A 17,691-nucleotide genomic window follows, 5' to 3' on the forward strand; every position below is an offset into this window, starting at 1 on the left:
CAATTCAGGCATTCTTGAAAGTTAGGACAAGCAGTGTCCTGCAAAAAAACATTTTTATAGTTGAATGATGTTTATTTTTAAAGACGTAGGCATTTAGAATTCAATTGAGTGGAGCTTTATAGTTACATGGTGACATCACGTTCCCCGCGTACCTTCCAAATGATTTGGCAATAATTTATTCAAAAAACAGTTCAGCATCATTTGCCGCAATAACAAAAGTTTGACTGAAGAATAATCCACCCCTGTCAAATGGAGAAAAATGTTGTAGATCTTTATGAAATGTCTCCTCTATATGCCGTTTCAATCACACGTCTCCAATTTTTTTTTTTGCGACATTACTTTAAAATCAAATACACCTGGGTCAATGGAAACCTGCCTACTACAGTAAAAAAAAAAAAATTGTGACACACGGATCAAATTCTGACAATCACTAATTTCTATAAAGTGAAAATGTCTCCAAGTCTATGAACAAATAAAGTGATCTGTCCAGTGACTTGAAATTCTTCCTTTAAATAATTTCCAACATATTCACAGTATAATACATCGCAGAACACACAGATTTGTGTCAGATCCCTCTGAATGTTGGCATTGCAAGTCGGAAGCATGGAGTTCCTGATGGCCCGGTTCAGTCCTCTCCATGTATGTTCTATGTCTCCAGTGACAAAGTTCAGTTTGTCAATAACCCATTTTGCTCTCTGGCGCATGTGAAGTCTGTGCTTCCAAACAACCTTGTGGAATTGTTTGGAGAATGTTAGAGTGTTGTGAATGTATAAACCTCTCTGTGAAAAAACACTCCATGATCTTTTCACTTCCCTCTCACTATGGAGAGTATCTTTATTCTGTGCTGACGGTCCAATCTTAGAACATGCCTGTACATGCAAGGTGGATCTTCCCAAACTGGTTAGAGCCAAGTTCTGAATGCTTTCGGCACAGGGATGGGAGGTTAGTAATGGCTCTGCAGACTGCAGATGTGTTTGGATATTTTCCAAATCTTCCAGAGAAATAATCGGCGGTGACTTTAAGGGTCTAATTGGCAGCAATTTGTCACTTTCAGGTGGGAACCATGGTGTAAATATAGGCAAAACACGACAGGGGAAGTCCTCCAATGCCTTTTCTGTTTTGTCCACTAAGACTTTCAAGCTGCCATCTGTGCTTTTGTAATGCAACAAGACATCCATAAGGTTTTGCCATCTCATTCCTCACAAGTCCATATCACAGTCCTACAGAAGATAAGAGAAGACATGTGGTTAAAATCAGTATTGAATGACTGTACATCAAGTGCTCTTCGTAAAAAAATTGGGTGTAACAATGTTGTTTTTTTGAAGAATACTGTTTGGAAAAACCTGAAATAGCTCTGTGCTACTTTCATAGCCCAGACTGGGATCTGTCATCAGCATCTGTTATTACATTGTTGTAATGTAACAGATCTGCTGATAGGGCTGGGCGATATAGCCAAAATATCATTTTACCCTATTTTTCCAAAAGTTGCACGGAATGATGGTATTTAGTGTTTTTAAATAATAAAAAAAGGTCTAAATATGCTTTATGAGTACTTAATGACCCTGGGGTGGCAAGACATACAGTGCATTCAGCAAGTATTCATACCAGATGACTTATTCCGCATTTTCTTACTTTACAGCCTTATTCTACAATGGATAAAATCATTTTTTCCCCCTCAATCTACAGACAATATCCCATAATGACAAAGCAAAAACTTGTTTTATTTTTAAGAATACAAAACTAAAACATCACATTTACATAAGTATTCATACCCTTTACTCAGTACTTTGTTGAAGCACCTTTGGCAGAGATTACAGCCTCGAGTCTTCTTGGGTATGCTGCTACAAGCTTGGCACACATGTATTTGGGGAGTTTCTCCCATTATTTTCTGCAGATCCTCTCAAGCTCTGTAAGGTTGGATGGGGAGCTTCACTGTACATCTATTTTCAGGTCTCGCCAGAGATGTTAGATTGGGTTCAAGTCCAGGCTCTGTCTGGGCCACTCAAGGACATTCAGAGACTTGTCCCAAAGCCACTCCTGCATTGTCTTGGCTGTGTGTTTAGGGTCGTTGTCCTATTGGAAAGTGAACCTTCGCCCCAGTCTGAGGTCCGGAGTGCTCTGGAGTAGGTTTTCATCAAGGATCTCTCTGTACTTTGCTCGGTTCATCTTTCCCTCAATCCTGACTAGTCTCCCAGTCCTGCCTCAGAACAACATCCCCACATCCTGATGCCACAACCACGTTTTCTACAGACGTGACACTTGGCATTCAGGCCAAAGAGTTCAATCTTGGTTTCATCAGACCAGAGAATCTTGTTTCTCATGGTCAGAGTCCTTTCGGTGCCTTTTGGCAAACTCCAAGTGGGCTGTCATTTGCCTTTTACTGAAGTGTGGCTTCCGTCTGGCCACTCTACCATAAAGGCCTTATTGGTGGAGTGCTGCAGAGATGGTCGTCCTTCTGGAAGGTTTTTCCATCTCCAAAGAGGAATTCTGGAGCTCTGTCAGAGTGACCATCAGGTTCTTGGTCACCTCCCTGACCAAGGCCCTTCAACCGCGATTGCTCAGTTTGGCCGGGCGGCCAGCTCTAGGAAGAGTCTTGGTGGTTCCGAACTTCTTCCATTAAAAGAAGAATTGAGGCCACTGTGTTCTTGGGGACCTCCAATACTGCAGAACGTTTTTGGTACCCTTCCCCAGATTTTTGCCTCAACACAATCCTGTCTCGGAGCTCTACGGACCTCATGGCTTGGTTTTTGCTCTGACATGCACTGTCAACTGTGGGACCTTATATGTACTTATACCACTACCTTGTATCCTTTTCCCTCTTGCTCTCATCCAACACTTCTCACTCTGCCCCTACTCGGATGGTATTGCGCCGTCCCAACCTTCGCTCTCTCTCTCCCGCTACTCTCTCCTCTTCCATCCTATCATCTCTTCCCTCTGCTCAAACCCATCTCCTGATTCTGCCTCCTCAACCCTCCTCTCCTCCCTTTCTGCATTCTTTGATTTTCTCTGTCCCCTATCCTCCAGGCCGGCTCGGTCCTCCCCTCCTGCTCCGTGGCTCGACGACTCACTACGAGCTCACAGAACAGGGCTCCGGGCAGCCGAGCGGAAATGGAGGAAAACTCGCCTCCCTGCGGACCTGGCATCCTTTCACTCACTCCTCTCTACATTCTCCTCTTCTGTCTCTGCTGCTAAAGCCACTTTCTACCACTCTAAATTCCAAGCATCTGCCTCTAACCCTAGGGAAGCTCTTTGCTACCTTCTCCTCCCTCCTGAATCCTCCTCCCCCCCCCTCCTCCCTCTCTGCGGATGACTTCGTCAACCATTTTGAAAAGAAGGTTGACGATATCCGATCCTCGTTTGCTAAGTCAAACGACACCGCTGGTCCTGCTCACACTGCCCTACCCTGTGCTTTGACCTCTTTCTCCCCTCTCTCTCCAGATGAAATCTCGCGTCTTGTGACGGCCGGCCGCCCAACAACCTGCCCACTTGACCCTATCCCCTCCTCTCTTCTCCAGACCATTTCCGGAGACCTTCTCCCCTTCCTCACCTCGCTCATCAACTCATCCTTGACCGCTGGCTACGTCCCTTCCGTCTTCAAGAGAGCGAGAGTTGCACCCCTTCTGAAAAAAACCTACACTCGATCCCTCCGATGTCAACAACTACAGACCAGTATCCCTTCTTTCTTTTCTCTCCAAAACTCTTGAACGTGCCGTCCTTGGCCAGCTCTCCTGCTATCTCTCTCAGAATGACCTTCTTGATCCTAATCAGTCAGGTTTCAAGACTGGGCATTCAACTGAGACTGCTCTTCTCTGTGTCACGGAGGCTCTCCGCACTGCTAAAGCTAACTCTCTCTCCTCTGCTCTCATACTTCTAGACCTATCTGCTGCCTTTGATACTGTGAACCATCAGATCCTCCTCTCCACCCTCTCCGAGTTGGGCATCTCCGGCGCGGCCCACGCTTGGATTGCGTCCTACCTGACAGGTCGCTCCTACCAGGTGGCGTGGCGAGAATCTGTCTCCGCACCATGCGCTCTCACCACTGGTGTCCCCCAGGGCTCTGTTCTAGGCCCTCTCCTATTCTCGCTATACACCAAGTCACTTGGCTCTGTCATATCCTCACATGGTCTCTCCTATCATTGCTATGCAGACGACACACAATTAATCTTCTCCTTTCCCCCTTCTGATAACCAGGCGGCGAATCGCATCTCTGCATGTCTGTCAGACATATCAGTGTGGATGACGGATCACCAGCTCAAGCTGAACCTCGGCAAGACGGAGCTGCTCTTCCTCCCGGGGAAGGACTGCCCGTTCCATGATCTCGCCATCACGGTTGACAACTCCCTTGTGTCCTCCTCCCAGAGTGCTAAGAACCTTGGCGTGATCCTGGACAACACCCTGTCGTTCTCCACTAACATCAAGGCGGTGACCCGATCCTGTAGGTTCATGCTCTACAACATTCGCAGAGTACGACCCTGCCTCACACAGGAAGCGGCGCAGGTCCTAATCCAGGCACTTGTCATCTCCCGTCTGGATTACTGCAACTCGCTGTTGGCTGGGCTCCCTGCCTGTGCCATTAAACCCCTACAACTCATCCAGAACGCCGCAGCCCTTCTGGTGTTCAACCTTCCCAAGTTCTCTCACGTCACCCCGCTCCTCCGCTCTCTCCACTGGCTTCCAGTTGAAGCTCGCATCCGCTACAAGACCATGGTGATTGCCTACGGAGCTGTGAAGGGAACGGCACCTCCATACCTTCAGGCTCTGATCAGGCCCTACACCCAAACAAGGGCACTGCGTTCATCCACCACTGGCCTGCTGGCCCCCCTACCTCTGAGGAAGCACAGTTCCCGCTCAGCCCAGTCAAAACTGTTCGCTGCTCTGGCACCCCAATGGTGGAACAAGCTCCCTCACGACGCCAGGACAGCGGAGTCAATCACCACCTTCCGGAGACACCTGAAACCCCACCTCTTTAAGGAATACCTAGGATAGGATAAAGTAATCCTTCTAACCCCCCCCTTAAAATATTTAGATCCACTATTGTAAAGTGGTTGTTCCACTGGATATCATAAGGTGAATGCACCATTTTGTAAGTCGCTCTGGATAAGAGCGTCTGCTAAATGACTTAAATGTAAATGTAATGTACTCATGTGTGCCTTTCCAAATCATGTCCAATCAATTGAATTTACCAAAGGTGGATTACAATGAAGTTGTTAAAAAAAATCAAGGATAACCAATGTAAACAGGATGCACCTGAGCTTAATTTCGAGTCGCATATCAAAGGGCCTGAATACATATGTGAATAAGGCATCTTTATTTGCAAGAATTTCTCGAAAAAAAATTAACTTTGTTATTATGGGGTATTGTGTGTAGATTGATGAGGAAAACTAAATAATTGGATCCATTTTAGCATAAGGCTGTAACGTAACAAAATGTGGAAAAAGGTCTGAATACTTTGCAAATGCACCGTACATAAGTGATTTCAATAGGCTTTATTCATTTTGATTGAAGTTGGATTGTTTTATACTGTTCAAATAATTTCCAGCATTTTTATCAATTTCTGCACTATTGTTATCATTGCCACTGTGCCACATTATATGGGCCAAAACTCTAGGCCTAGTTAATTGGTGAACTGTTGGAAGCATGGAAATATGATTATTATACATTTGGAATATAGTGGGTAGCATCTTTAATAAATTTATGCTTGGCACAAAAACGAACGAATAGTGCAGGGAGGAATTATTTACAGGGTAGGAACCAATGTGTTGGTCACTGTTTCCAGGGGACCCTAATTAGATGTCACATATGTTTTTTTTACCTGATATCGCTAACTAACGTTGCACAAACGACATGCTTACCTAGGCCTACACCAGCACTAGGCTGTATTAGTTAGCTACGCTTGCTCCAACTTTTAGAAAGCTAGCTAGCCAGCTAACTAGCGATTAGCATCTAATACAATTTATTTTAGCCACAACTTGCTAAGAAAATAAACTAGTAGACAGTAGATTGCAGATAGTATGATAGACAAACTAATTGTGTATTTACAGATCGCTTGTGGAAAGCAGCATCATTGTCACCAACATCTTGTTGCATCTGACCATGCAGACTGCAGAGTGAACGGCAAGTGCTTACTCTCTCGAGTGATAGGGGGCAGGGCTTGGAAAGCTGCATGCAGCAAGCAGGAGAGGGAGAAAGATGACCCAAGTAGAGTAAACTATAAAAACTGACATTACATGCACCGGAGTTGCATATCACATTTAACAAACCAAACATTGAAATATCGTTCTAGTCAAAACCCAAACCAGTCGGTGCACCAATACCGGTATATAGTAAGTTATGAACTGGGTGGTTCGAGCCCTGAATGCTGATTGGCTGACAGCCATGGTATATCAGACCATATACCATGGCTATGACTAAACATTTATTTGTACTGCTCCAATTACGTCGGTAACCAGTTTATACTAGCAATAAGGCACCTCGGGGGTTTGTGATATATGGCCAATATACCACGCTGTGCCTAAGAACAGCCCTTGCCCGTGACCACACCCCCTCCTGCCTTATTGCTTAAATACGGTACACCGCCCAGCCCTAGATGCCGGTGACATATCCTAGTTAACAGCCAGGCGAAGTATGTGCACAACGGTTAACCACAGAAACAAGATAATTAAGGTGGCTATGCTTTTGATGTTGAGCCAACTTGGCTATTGTTTATAGTTGGGGTGTTAAACTCGTTTTGTCCCGGGGGACGCATTTGGTCTTCAACGAGGTCCGGAGGGCCGTACCGACAATTGATTATATTTCCTCGCTGTAAAAATGTACACAATATAATATCATTTTGGGAATTTTAGATACTCCCTGACGATCTAGATATAATTTCTGTGCGTATCAGTGAGCTGGACAGTCAAGAAACATAGGTCAATTATTTCTACACGGTTTCAATTTTGTTTTAGTCACTTTAAAGTATAGTGAGTTCGACACACCTGGTTTAAAGCATGGCAATGGCTGTTTTTTCTCAATATCATCATTGGAGGCAGAAGTTCTATATTCCTACTGCTCTACCCTTCCCCACAAAGTGTGTATTTTTATTTGTTTCTAACTTTGACCCAACTGTCAAATCTTTATTAGAAGAGTGCTGCCCCCAACTCAGTACAGCGTCAATGTGCGGGGGTACAGGTTAGTCGAGATAATTAAGGTAATATGTACTGTACATTTAGCTAGGGGTAAAGTGGCTATGCATAGATAATAAACAGCGAGTAGCAGCAGCGTAAAAAAAAGTTCAGCGGTCTTATGGCTTTGGGGTAGAAGCTGTTAAGGAGACTTTTGGATCTAGACTTGAACTTAGTCTCGTGTGAATCGATATCCCTGTGTTTTGAGAGAAATGTCTGAGTTTGACCGGTGTTGCTTGCGGTTTGAGCAAGAAAACAACTGATTTGATAATGTGCTGCGCATAGTCTGCTGTATACATGGTCTACATGTATCAACTTTCAAAGTTAATGCTTTTATGTTTTGTGCGAATTTATTGAACATCGCCAAATGCATAATAAAAACATATGACCAGTTTAATGCAACCTTTTTGTGTTAATAGATGACAAAGCAGCATGCAACTGAGCTAAACGTTTGGAAATTACAAGTTCACTTTCTCATACATAGCCTAAAACGCATATAATCTGAAGGCTGGGGGGGGGCATTTAGGGCGTATTCTACTGCGGATCACTAAAATATCCTAATGATTATGATCACACTTCCTCAATTAAAATATGGTGACACTATACCAAAGATGGTTTACAAACTTGGGAACCAAGCTCGATTTATCAGGGTAGCCTGTTATCGCCTGGAGTTGTAATATCTTCACCCCTAGAAAAAACTCCCAGGCTTCTGTCATAACTGTCAATTTATTTAAAAAAATATAATTACAATAGGGCAGTTTTTTTATTTTTTATTATCCTGTCCAATCATCCTCTGGAATAACATAACCAACATTGTCTAATACTATTCCCATGTGAATAGTTCTTTAGGCTAATGAATAGAAGGCAGAAGGACGACAGTTTCCAAATAAACTGTGGGACCAAAAATAATATTTTCATCCCAATTTCGTCCGTCTGACTGCCCACAGCATGAAGTACACCCTGTATATAGCTACGTTATTGTGTTACTTTTTTTACTTGAGCTTATTTAGTAAATATTTTCTTAATATGGCATTGTTGGTTTAGGGCTTGTAAGTAAGCATTTCATGGTAAGTATTGTTGTATTCGACGCAAGCGGCAATTTTTTACTTAATAAAAAAAAAAACATGTAATCATTGAAAAGGAAAAGGCACAACGCAATGCTACTTTTCATTTTCAATAAGTATTAACTAGCAAAATTTCCCTTGCAAAAAAAAAACGATAGCGATAACCAATATTTAAAAATGTTGGTTCAAATCCAGGCTGTATCACATTCGGTTGTGATTGGGAGTCCCATAGGGTGGCGCATAATTGGCCCAGCGTCGTCCGGGGTAGGCCGTCATTGTAAATAAGAATTTGTTCTTAACTGACTTGCTTAGTTAAATAAAGGTTACACACACACAAAAGTTATTTTGTTGGCATTTACTCATGTCCCCATTACCAGTAAAACGTCATCAAAAGCCATTTCTTTCACTTACTAGCTGTGCTGTTTCGTTGTTCATTTGTTCAGTGGTTTCATTCTCAACCCGGATTTCTATGGAACGCCGTTTGGGTCTTTGCGTGTCAAAAAGTATACAATTTAACACTATTTGATGTGTCAAATAAGCTTTTTGACCAATCAGGACATTAATGACTGCACGTCACATAATTTAACGCGTTCATCAGTGTAATAACTACGGTAAAAAAATTATCACTCGTATTTCATATGTCAGAACGATTCATCGATACGTATGCTATGATGCTGGTAAAGTTGTCTCCTGCATCTACAGTACTGGTCACAAAAAAAAGCTAGCTAGCTCATGGATGCAAACAAAGTTCTTCCCCCAAAAAATAGCAAAAAGACAATCTGTTTCAGTAGCTATAGTTAGCTAGCTAACGCAGCAAAAAAAGAAATCTCTTTTTTAGGACCCTGTCTTTCAAAGACAATTCGTAAAAATTCAAATAACTACACAGATCTTCATTGTAAAGGGTTTAAACACTGTTTCCCATGATTGTTCAATGAACCATAAACAATTAATGAACATGCACCCATGGAACGGTTGTTAAGACACTAACAGGCAATTAAGGTCACAGTTATGAAAACTTAGGACACTAAAGAGGCCTTTCTACTGACTCTGAAAAACACCAAAAGAAAGATGCCCAGGGTCCCTGCTCATCTGTGTGAACGTGCCTTAGGCATGCTGCAAGGAGGCATGAGGACTGCAGTTGTGCAATAAATAAGGACTGCAATAAATTGCAATGTCCGTACTGTGAGACGCCTAAGACAGCGCTACAGGGAGACAGGACGGACCGCTGATCGTCCTCACAGTGGCAGGCTGTGTGACAACACCTGCACAGGATCGGCACATCCGAACAACACACCTACGGGACAGGTACAGAGTGGCGGCAACAACAACTGCCTGAGTTACACCAGGAACGCACAATCCCTCCATCAGTGCTCAGACTCAGCCTATTGCGGACAGAGATGCTGGATTAAGGGCTTGTAGGCCTGTTGTAAGGCAGGTCCTCACCAGACATCACCGTCACCTATAGGCACAAACCCCCCGTCGCTGGACCAGACAGGACTGGCAAAAAGTGCTCTTCACTTAAGAGTCGCGGTTTTATCTCACCAGGGGTGATGGTCAGATTCGCATGTAATGACGAAGGAATAAGCGTTACACCGAGGCCTGTACTCTGGAGTAGAGGTCGACCGATTAATCGGAATGGCCGATTTCAAGTTTTCATAACAATCGGTAATCGGTATTTTTTTAACCACCGATTTGCAATTTTTATATATTTTTTTTTAACCTTTATTTAACTAGGCAAGTCAGTTAAGAACACATTCTTATTTTCAATGACGGCCTAGGAACTGTGGGTTAACTGCCTTGGTAAAAATCTGTCGTTCTGCCCCTGAACTTGTCAGCTTGGGGATGCAACCTTATGGTTAACAAGTCCAACACTAACCACCTGCTTTACGTTGCACTCCACGAGGAGGCTGCCTGTTACGCGAATGCAGTAAGAAGCCAAGGTAAGTTGCTAGCTAGCATTAAACTTCTCTTATAAAAAAACAATCAATCATAATCACTAGTTAACTACACATGGTTGATGAATTACTAGTTTATCTAGCCAGTCCTGCGTTGCATATAATCGATGTGGTGCGCATTCCCGAAAAAGGACCGTCTTTGCTCCGACGTGCACCTAACCATAAACATCAATGCCTTTCGTAAAATCAATACACAAGTATATATTTTTAAACCTGCATATTTAGCTAAAAGAAATCTAGGTTCGCAGGCAATATTAACCAGGTGAAATTGTGTCAGTTCTCTTGCGTTCCTTGCACGCAGAATCGGGGTATATGCAACAGTTTGGGCCGCCTGGCTCGTTGCGAACTAATTTGCCAGAATTGTACGTAATTATGACATAACATTGGAGGTTGTGCAATGTAACACGAACATTTAGACTTATGGATGCCACCCGTTAGATAAAATACGGAACGGTTCCGTATTTCACTGAAAGAATAAACGTGATAGTTTCCGGATTCGACCATATTAATGACCTAAGGCTCGTGTTTCTGTGTGTTATTATGTTATAATTAAGTCTATGATTTGATAGAGCAGTCTGACTGAGCGGTGGTAGGCACCAGCAGGCTCGTAAGCGTTCATTCAAAATAGCACTTTCGTGCGTTTTGCCAGCAGCCCTTCACAATGCATTGCGCTGTTTATGACTTCAAGCCTATCAACTCCCAAGATTAGGCTGGTGTAACCGATGTGAAATGGCTAGCTAGTTAGCGGGTGCACGCTAATAGCGTTTCAAACATCACTCACTCAGACTTGGAGTAGTTGTTTCCCCTTGCTCTGCATGGGTAATGCTGCTTCGAGGGTGGCTGTTGTCGATGTGTTCCTGGTTTGAGCCCAGGTAGGAGCGAGGAGAGGGACGGAAGCTATACTGTTACACTGGCAATACTAAAGTGCCTATAAGAACATCCAATAGTCAAAAGGTATATGAAATACAAATCGTATAGAGAGAAATAGTCCTATAATTCCTATAATAACTACAACCTAAAACTTCTTACCTGGGAATATTGAAGACTCCTGTTAAAAAGGAACCACCAGCTTTCATATGTTCTCATGTTCTGAGCAAGGAACTTAAACGTTAGCTTTCTTACATGGCACATAATGCACTTTTACCATCTTCTCCAACAATTTGTTTTTGGATTATATAAACCAAATTGAACATGTTTCATTATTTATTTGAGGCTTAATCGATTTTATTGATGTATTATATGATGTTAAAATAAGTGTTCATTCAGTATTGGTAAAAAAATAAAATCGGCCGATTAATTGGTAGCGGCTTTTTTTGGTCATCCAATAATTGGCATCGGCGTTGAAAAATCATAATCGGTCGACCTCTACGCTGGAGCAGGATCAATTTGAAGGTGGAGAGTCCGTCATGGTCTGGGGAGGTGTGTCACAGCATCATCGGACTGAGCTTGTTGTCATTGCAGGCAATCTCTGTGCTAAAGTAACAGGGAAGACATCCTCCTCCCTCATGTGGTACCCTTCCTGCAGGCTCATCTTGACATGACCCTCCAACATGACAATGCCACCAGCCATACTGCTCGTTCTGTGCGTGATTTCCTGCAAGACAGGAATGTCAGTGTTCTGCCATGGCCAGCGAAGAGCCAGGATCTCAATCCCATTGAGCACGTCTGGGACCTGTTGGATCGGAGGGTAAGGGCTAGAGCCATTCCCCCCAGAAATGTCCAGGAAGTTGCAGGTGCATTGATGGAATAGTGGGATAACAACTCACAGCAAGAACTGGCATATCTGGTGCAGTCCATGAGGAGGAGATGCACTGCAGAACTTAATGCAGCTGGTGGCCACACCAGATACTGACTGTTACTTTTTATTTTGACCCCCCCCTTTGTTCAGGGACACATTATTCCATTTCTGTTAGTCACATGTCTGTGGAACTTGTTCAGTTTATGTCTCAGTTGTTGAATCTTAAGTTCATACAAATATTTACACATGTTACATTTGCTGAAAATAAACAGTTGACAGTGAGAGGATGTTTCTTTTTTTGCTGAGTTTATATAGCTAGGTGTATAAGACAGTTCTTATTTGATTAATGGTGGTTGGACCCATCTATGTGAAGCTAGCCACAATAAGGATTAGCCACAAGTGGACTTTGCGGTTAGCCTTCAAGATAAAAATATGGCATAATTATACTATTTGCATCACTGTCAATGACATACTTTTATTTTGAAGGCAAACCGCAAATTCCACTTGTGGCTTATTTCACATAGATGGGTCACAGATACCCAAATGCCACCATAGGCATGCACGTCAGCTTTGACATCGATTTTGCACATCGGCATTAAACTAGACATTGGCCGATACCGATGTTGCCGTTTTTAGCTAATATCGTCCGATTCATGTTCACCGATATATCGTGCATCCCTAGTATTAGCCATTTGTCTCTGCCTGCAAATCGTCCACCTAAAAGGTAAAACGTAGCAAGTGTCATTGTTATTCTTGCTGCTTTAAGTTCAGTAGCCATACCTGCTAGATCAGGCACATGTGTGGTCTCAATTAAATAGAACAGGCTATAGCCTATGCATGGGCGGATAAGCACGGGGCAGTTATCTTTCCAAGGTACACTTCACAAAAATATAAAATGCAACAACTTCAAAGACCTTACTGAGTTGCAGTTCATATAAGGAAATCAATAAATTTAAATAAATGTATTAGGCCCTAACCTATGGATTTCACATGACTGTGAATACAGATATGCATCTGTTGGTCACAGATACCTTAAAAATGTAGGGGTTTGAATCAGAAAATAGTATCTGGTGTGACCACCATTTGCCTCATGCAGCACGATCTCCTTCGATCAGGCTGTTGATTGTGGCCTGTGGAATGTTGACCCACTCCTCTTCAAATGGGTGTGTGAAGTTGCTGGGTATTGGAGGGAGCTGGAACACGGTGTCATACACGTTTGGGATGCTCTGGATCGACATGTTTAACGGGTGATATGTCTGGTGAGTATGCAGGCCATGGAAAGAAATGGGACATTTTCAGCTACCAGGAATTGTGTACAGATCCTTGTGACATGGGCCGCGCATTATCATGCTGAAACATGAGGTGATGGCGGCGAATGAATTGCACGACAATGGGCCTCAGGATTTCGTCACAGTATCTCTGTGCATTCAAATTGCCATCTATAAATTGTAATTGTGTTTGTTGTCCGTAGCTTATGCCTGCCCATACTATAACCCAAATGCCACCATGGGGCACTATTTTCACAACTTCAGAAAACTGCTTACCCACAGGACACCATACATTTTGTCTGCCATCTGCCCTGTAGATTTGAAACCGGGATTCATCCGTGAAGATATCCCTTCTATTCAAATAAGCCTCACATAGCAATTAAAACAATTCTACAGTCTCCAACTACCTCTTTTCATGGTCTTATTTTCATGGACAGATGTTGGGTGGAGTAAACCGTTACGTCTCCAATTCCTCTCTGTTGACGCCCTTAATTGCAATATTCATGTTAAAACGTTATTTTTTATTTTTTTCCCCAGAGTCGTCTAACTCGGATCGTAAGTAAGCATTTCACGGTTAAGTCTACACCTGTTGTATTCAGCGCATGTGACCTGCACAATTTTATTTGATCTCTGAACTTTCATACCAGAAATCTTTATCACAGGCGCCGGAGTGGATGGCCACCGTTTTATGGGCTACTAACCAACTATGCTATTTTGTTACTCGCATTGAGGCAAGCAACACTGAAGTATTCATGAGAGCACCAGCTGTTCCAGACAACTGTGTGATCAAGCTCTCAGTAGCCGATGTGAGCAAGACCTTTAAACAGGTCAACATTCACAAAACTGCGTGGCCAGATGGATTACTAGGACGTGTACTCAAAGCATGCGCAGACCAACTGGCAAGTGTCTTCACTGACATTTTCAACCTCTCCCTGACCGAGTCTGTAATACCTACATGTTTCAAACAGACCACCATAGTCCCTGTGCCCAAGAAAGTGATGGTAACCTGCCTAAACAATTGCCGCCTCGTAGCACTCACGTCGGTAGCCATGAAGTGCTTTGAAAGGCTGGTCATGGCTCACATCAACACCATCATGGCGGAAATCCTAGACCCACTCCAATTTGCATTCTGCCACCCACAGATGACGCAATCTCTATTGACTCCACACTGCCCTTTCCCACCTGGACAAAAGGAACACCTGTGAGAATTCTGTCCATTGACTACAGCTCAGCTTTCAACACCATAGTGCCCACAAAGCCCATCACTAAGCTAAGCACCCTGGGACTAAACACCTCCCTCTGCAACTGGATCCTGGACTTCCTGTCGGGCAACAACATCTGCCACGCTGATCCTCAACACTGGGGCCCCTCAGGGTTGCATGCTTAGTCCCCTCCTGTACTCCTTGTTCACCCACGGCAGTGGCCAAACACAACTCCAACACCATCATTAAGTTTGCTGACGACACAACAGTGGTAGGCCTGATCACCGACAACGATTAGACAGCCTATAGGGAGAAGGTCGGAGACCTGGCAGTGTGGTGCCAGGACAACAACCTATCGCTCAATGTGAGCAAGACAAAGTAGCTGATCGTGGACTATAGGAAAACGAGGGCCAAACAGGCCCCCATTAACATCGACGGTGCTGTAGTTGAGCGGGTCATGAGTTTCAATTTCCTTGGTGTCCACATCAACAAACTATCATGGTCCAAACACACCAAGACTGTCGTGAAGAGGGCACAACAACACCTTTCCCCCCTCAAGAGACTGAAAAGATTTGTCAGGGGTCCCCAGATCCTCAAAAAGTTATACAGCTGCAGCAGTGAGAGCATCCTGACGGGTTGCATCCCCGCCTGGTATGGCAACTGCTGCGCATCTGACCGTAAGGTGCTAGAGAGGGTAGTGCGTACAGCCCAGTACATCACTGGGGCCAAGCTTCCTGCCATCCAGGATTTCTACCACGGCGGTGTCAGAGTAAGGCCGTAAAAATTGTCAAAGACTCCAGTCACCCAAGTCAGACTCTTCTCTCTGCTACCACACAACAAGCAGCACCAGAGGGCCAAGTCTAGGTCAAAAAGGCTCCTTAACAGCTTCTATCCCCGCACATTGACTCGGTACTGGTACCCCCTGTATATAGCCTCATTATTATTAGGTAATTTTCTCGTGTTACTTTTTGAGTCGATTTTTTAAAATGTTGTTTATTAAGTAAATATTTTCTTAACTCTATTTCTTGAACTGCATTCTTGGTTAAGGGCTTGTAAGTATGCATTTCACAGTAAGGTGTACACCTGTTGTATTCAGCGCATGTGACAAATAAAATTTGATTAATAAAAATCTAGATTTGGCACAACATTGCACACGTTACACATGAAATACATTGATGAAAAAATGACAGCCAGTAGGCTAGTGTACAAATAGCCACATAAAACTAAATTGACTTAGCTAACCTGAATTTTATTTAAATATCATTCAACTACATTTGGTCTATGTAGCCTATATTGCATTCATTTTTAATAGTTTTCGTTTTAAGCGTCTTCATATCATTCTCTTGTTATGCAACGAAATTGTAAACTTTGTATTTGTAGTCACTGTCACACATAGAATTATGAATACGAGCTCTATGATATCACCGTTCTGAAGTTATGGGGGGGGGTCACACAAAGACATAACATTAATTTTGTGTTTAGGGGAAATCTTAGTATAAAGTGATGCGAAAAGGAAAACGACTATCTAATGACCCACTTAACTGTTCTACGAGCGGTCTGATGCAGTCGTTAAAAAACGAGCGTTTTCAACAGCAACTTTAGCTAACAGCACAATGGTTTCGGGAAACAGTTCGGAGATGTAACAATGCTCCTACTAAGGGTCTAACGATGAACGTAGCCTTAAGATGCTTTTGGGAAACCGGACCCTGGCCCAAGACAAGTGAGCTTTCCCTATAACATCGGGTGTCGCAGGTTCAAACCCTACTACTCCTTATTTTATAGTTAAAAACGATGTACCGGTACTCAATGTTGTTAGCAAGCAAGCAAACTATTAACGTTAGTTATTTAGCAGTGAAACCCATGTTATTTAACTGTCACTCGCGGGGCAATGCCTTCAATTGCAAGTTAACTTGATATAATTTAAGAAAATAAGTTAGCTAACAATCATTATTTTCTCTCTTTGTTTTGGTTAAATAGCAAACGTTAGCTAGCTTAGTTAGCAATTTAACGTTAGAAAGCTACAACAAGCCAGCTAGCTAGCCAAACTGAGTGCAACAACGTTAGTTTAAATGCTAGATTACTATGCATTTCGCAACTTTATGGGGTACATACATTTGGGTTATCAATATTTGATACTAACCGGTAGTTTTGGTTGAAAATCCAAAAGGAGTCAGTAACCAGAGTAAAATTGTTTTTTTTTTAAGTCCGCACGCGTGTAGATTCAGTTCACGCCACGGTCTCGCGAGCCTTGTTTTTTATACGAGCACAGAAAAGCAGGTGGTCATCACTAGTTACAACAGCCACAAAGTCAAAGACCCACCTACTCGACCAATCAGATGAGGGAGTGTGATGACGTGTATGCCGATTGGCTAGCCGGGGCAGACGAGAGATATACATTTATTTTATTTCGTCATCTATCAATGATTTGATTATTTATTAGCTATAATAAAAACAATATTTTTAAATTAAGTGGTAATCGGATGTCTTATTAAAACTCAGCTTGCAAGCGTATCATTACGTTTGCCCATACTCATAGTTACTTGTCTTAACCCAAAATAGCTATACGACAATATCTGCATTGTTTTTAAAATGTCATGTAGACAAACTGAACCTATATTCAAATATACTTACTGGAGTAGCTCCCACTGCACATGTTATGTTTCCATGAGACGCCATTTTAACAGACTTCATTATACAAACTGACTTCATTATACAAACCGTTCTTATAAGAACTCATTGCTCTCAAATGATGGCGTCTCATGGAGACATAACATGCGCAGTTTGAGCTTACTCCAAGAAGTAGATTTTGAACTTGGGCTCAGTGCTGCCACCGCTCATTGAATAGCTCCAGTTGAATGCTGACCGGGGTACTGCATGCTGCCAGTAGCAACTACATTATCCTCTACTTTGTGCAATTTTAAAATAATCGGTTCAAGGATATACATCTCGTGTATTAGAAACAATTATTGGTAACATGATTGCCTAAATATTTTGTATTTATTTACACAAAGATTGACCACAAAGATTGATATTTTTCTATTCACTGTATTGCTGGATCCTGTTTTCTGTAAACAATGTCTGCAACTATGACCTGCAGTACTGAAGTCACCCTTGAATTACGTGGCTTCAATGAGAAGGGGCAGTTGTTCTCTCCTGGGCTAACCCCATGGCAATCTGATTGACTTGTGCTTGTATCAACAAGGCTTGCAAGAACATGATGTGAACTCAATCCACATGTCTACAGCCTTTAACTCTTCGGAAACCGACTGATCTAGCAACTCCTGTTAGATATTTAACAAAAACG

At 42.8% G+C, this 17,691-nt stretch overlaps 1 protein-coding gene across 3 annotated transcripts; it reads right to left on the reverse strand.

Annotated features, from left to right (window-relative positions):
* Positions 1-51: 51 nt before the first annotated feature.
* Positions 52-17,142, reverse strand: shld3 (shieldin complex subunit 3). Of its 3 annotated transcripts, none has more exons than XM_045708264.1 (2): positions 17,019-17,142; positions 52-1,220 (listed from the first exon to the last, which is right to left on the reverse strand). In XM_045708264.1, the coding sequence occupies exon 2, from the start codon at positions 1,194-1,196 to the stop codon at positions 438-440; it is 759 nt and encodes a 252-aa protein (XP_045564220.1). In that variant the 5' UTR covers positions 1,197-1,220; positions 17,019-17,142; the 3' UTR covers positions 52-437. The 3 variants fall into 3 exon arrangements, with proteins under 3 accessions (XP_045564220.1, XP_045564219.1, XP_045564221.1); XM_045708263.1 differs by lacking the exon at positions 17,019-17,142 and adding an exon at positions 16,528-16,669; XM_045708265.1 differs by lacking the exon at positions 17,019-17,142 and adding an exon at positions 10,961-10,980.
* Between the last annotated feature and the right edge of the window lie 549 nt (positions 17,143-17,691).

Source organism: Salmo salar, chromosome ssa26 (assembly GCF_905237065.1).
Source record: "Salmo salar chromosome ssa26, Ssal_v3.1, whole genome shotgun sequence".
NCBI lineage: Eukaryota > Metazoa > Chordata > Actinopteri > Salmoniformes > Salmonidae > Salmo > Salmo salar.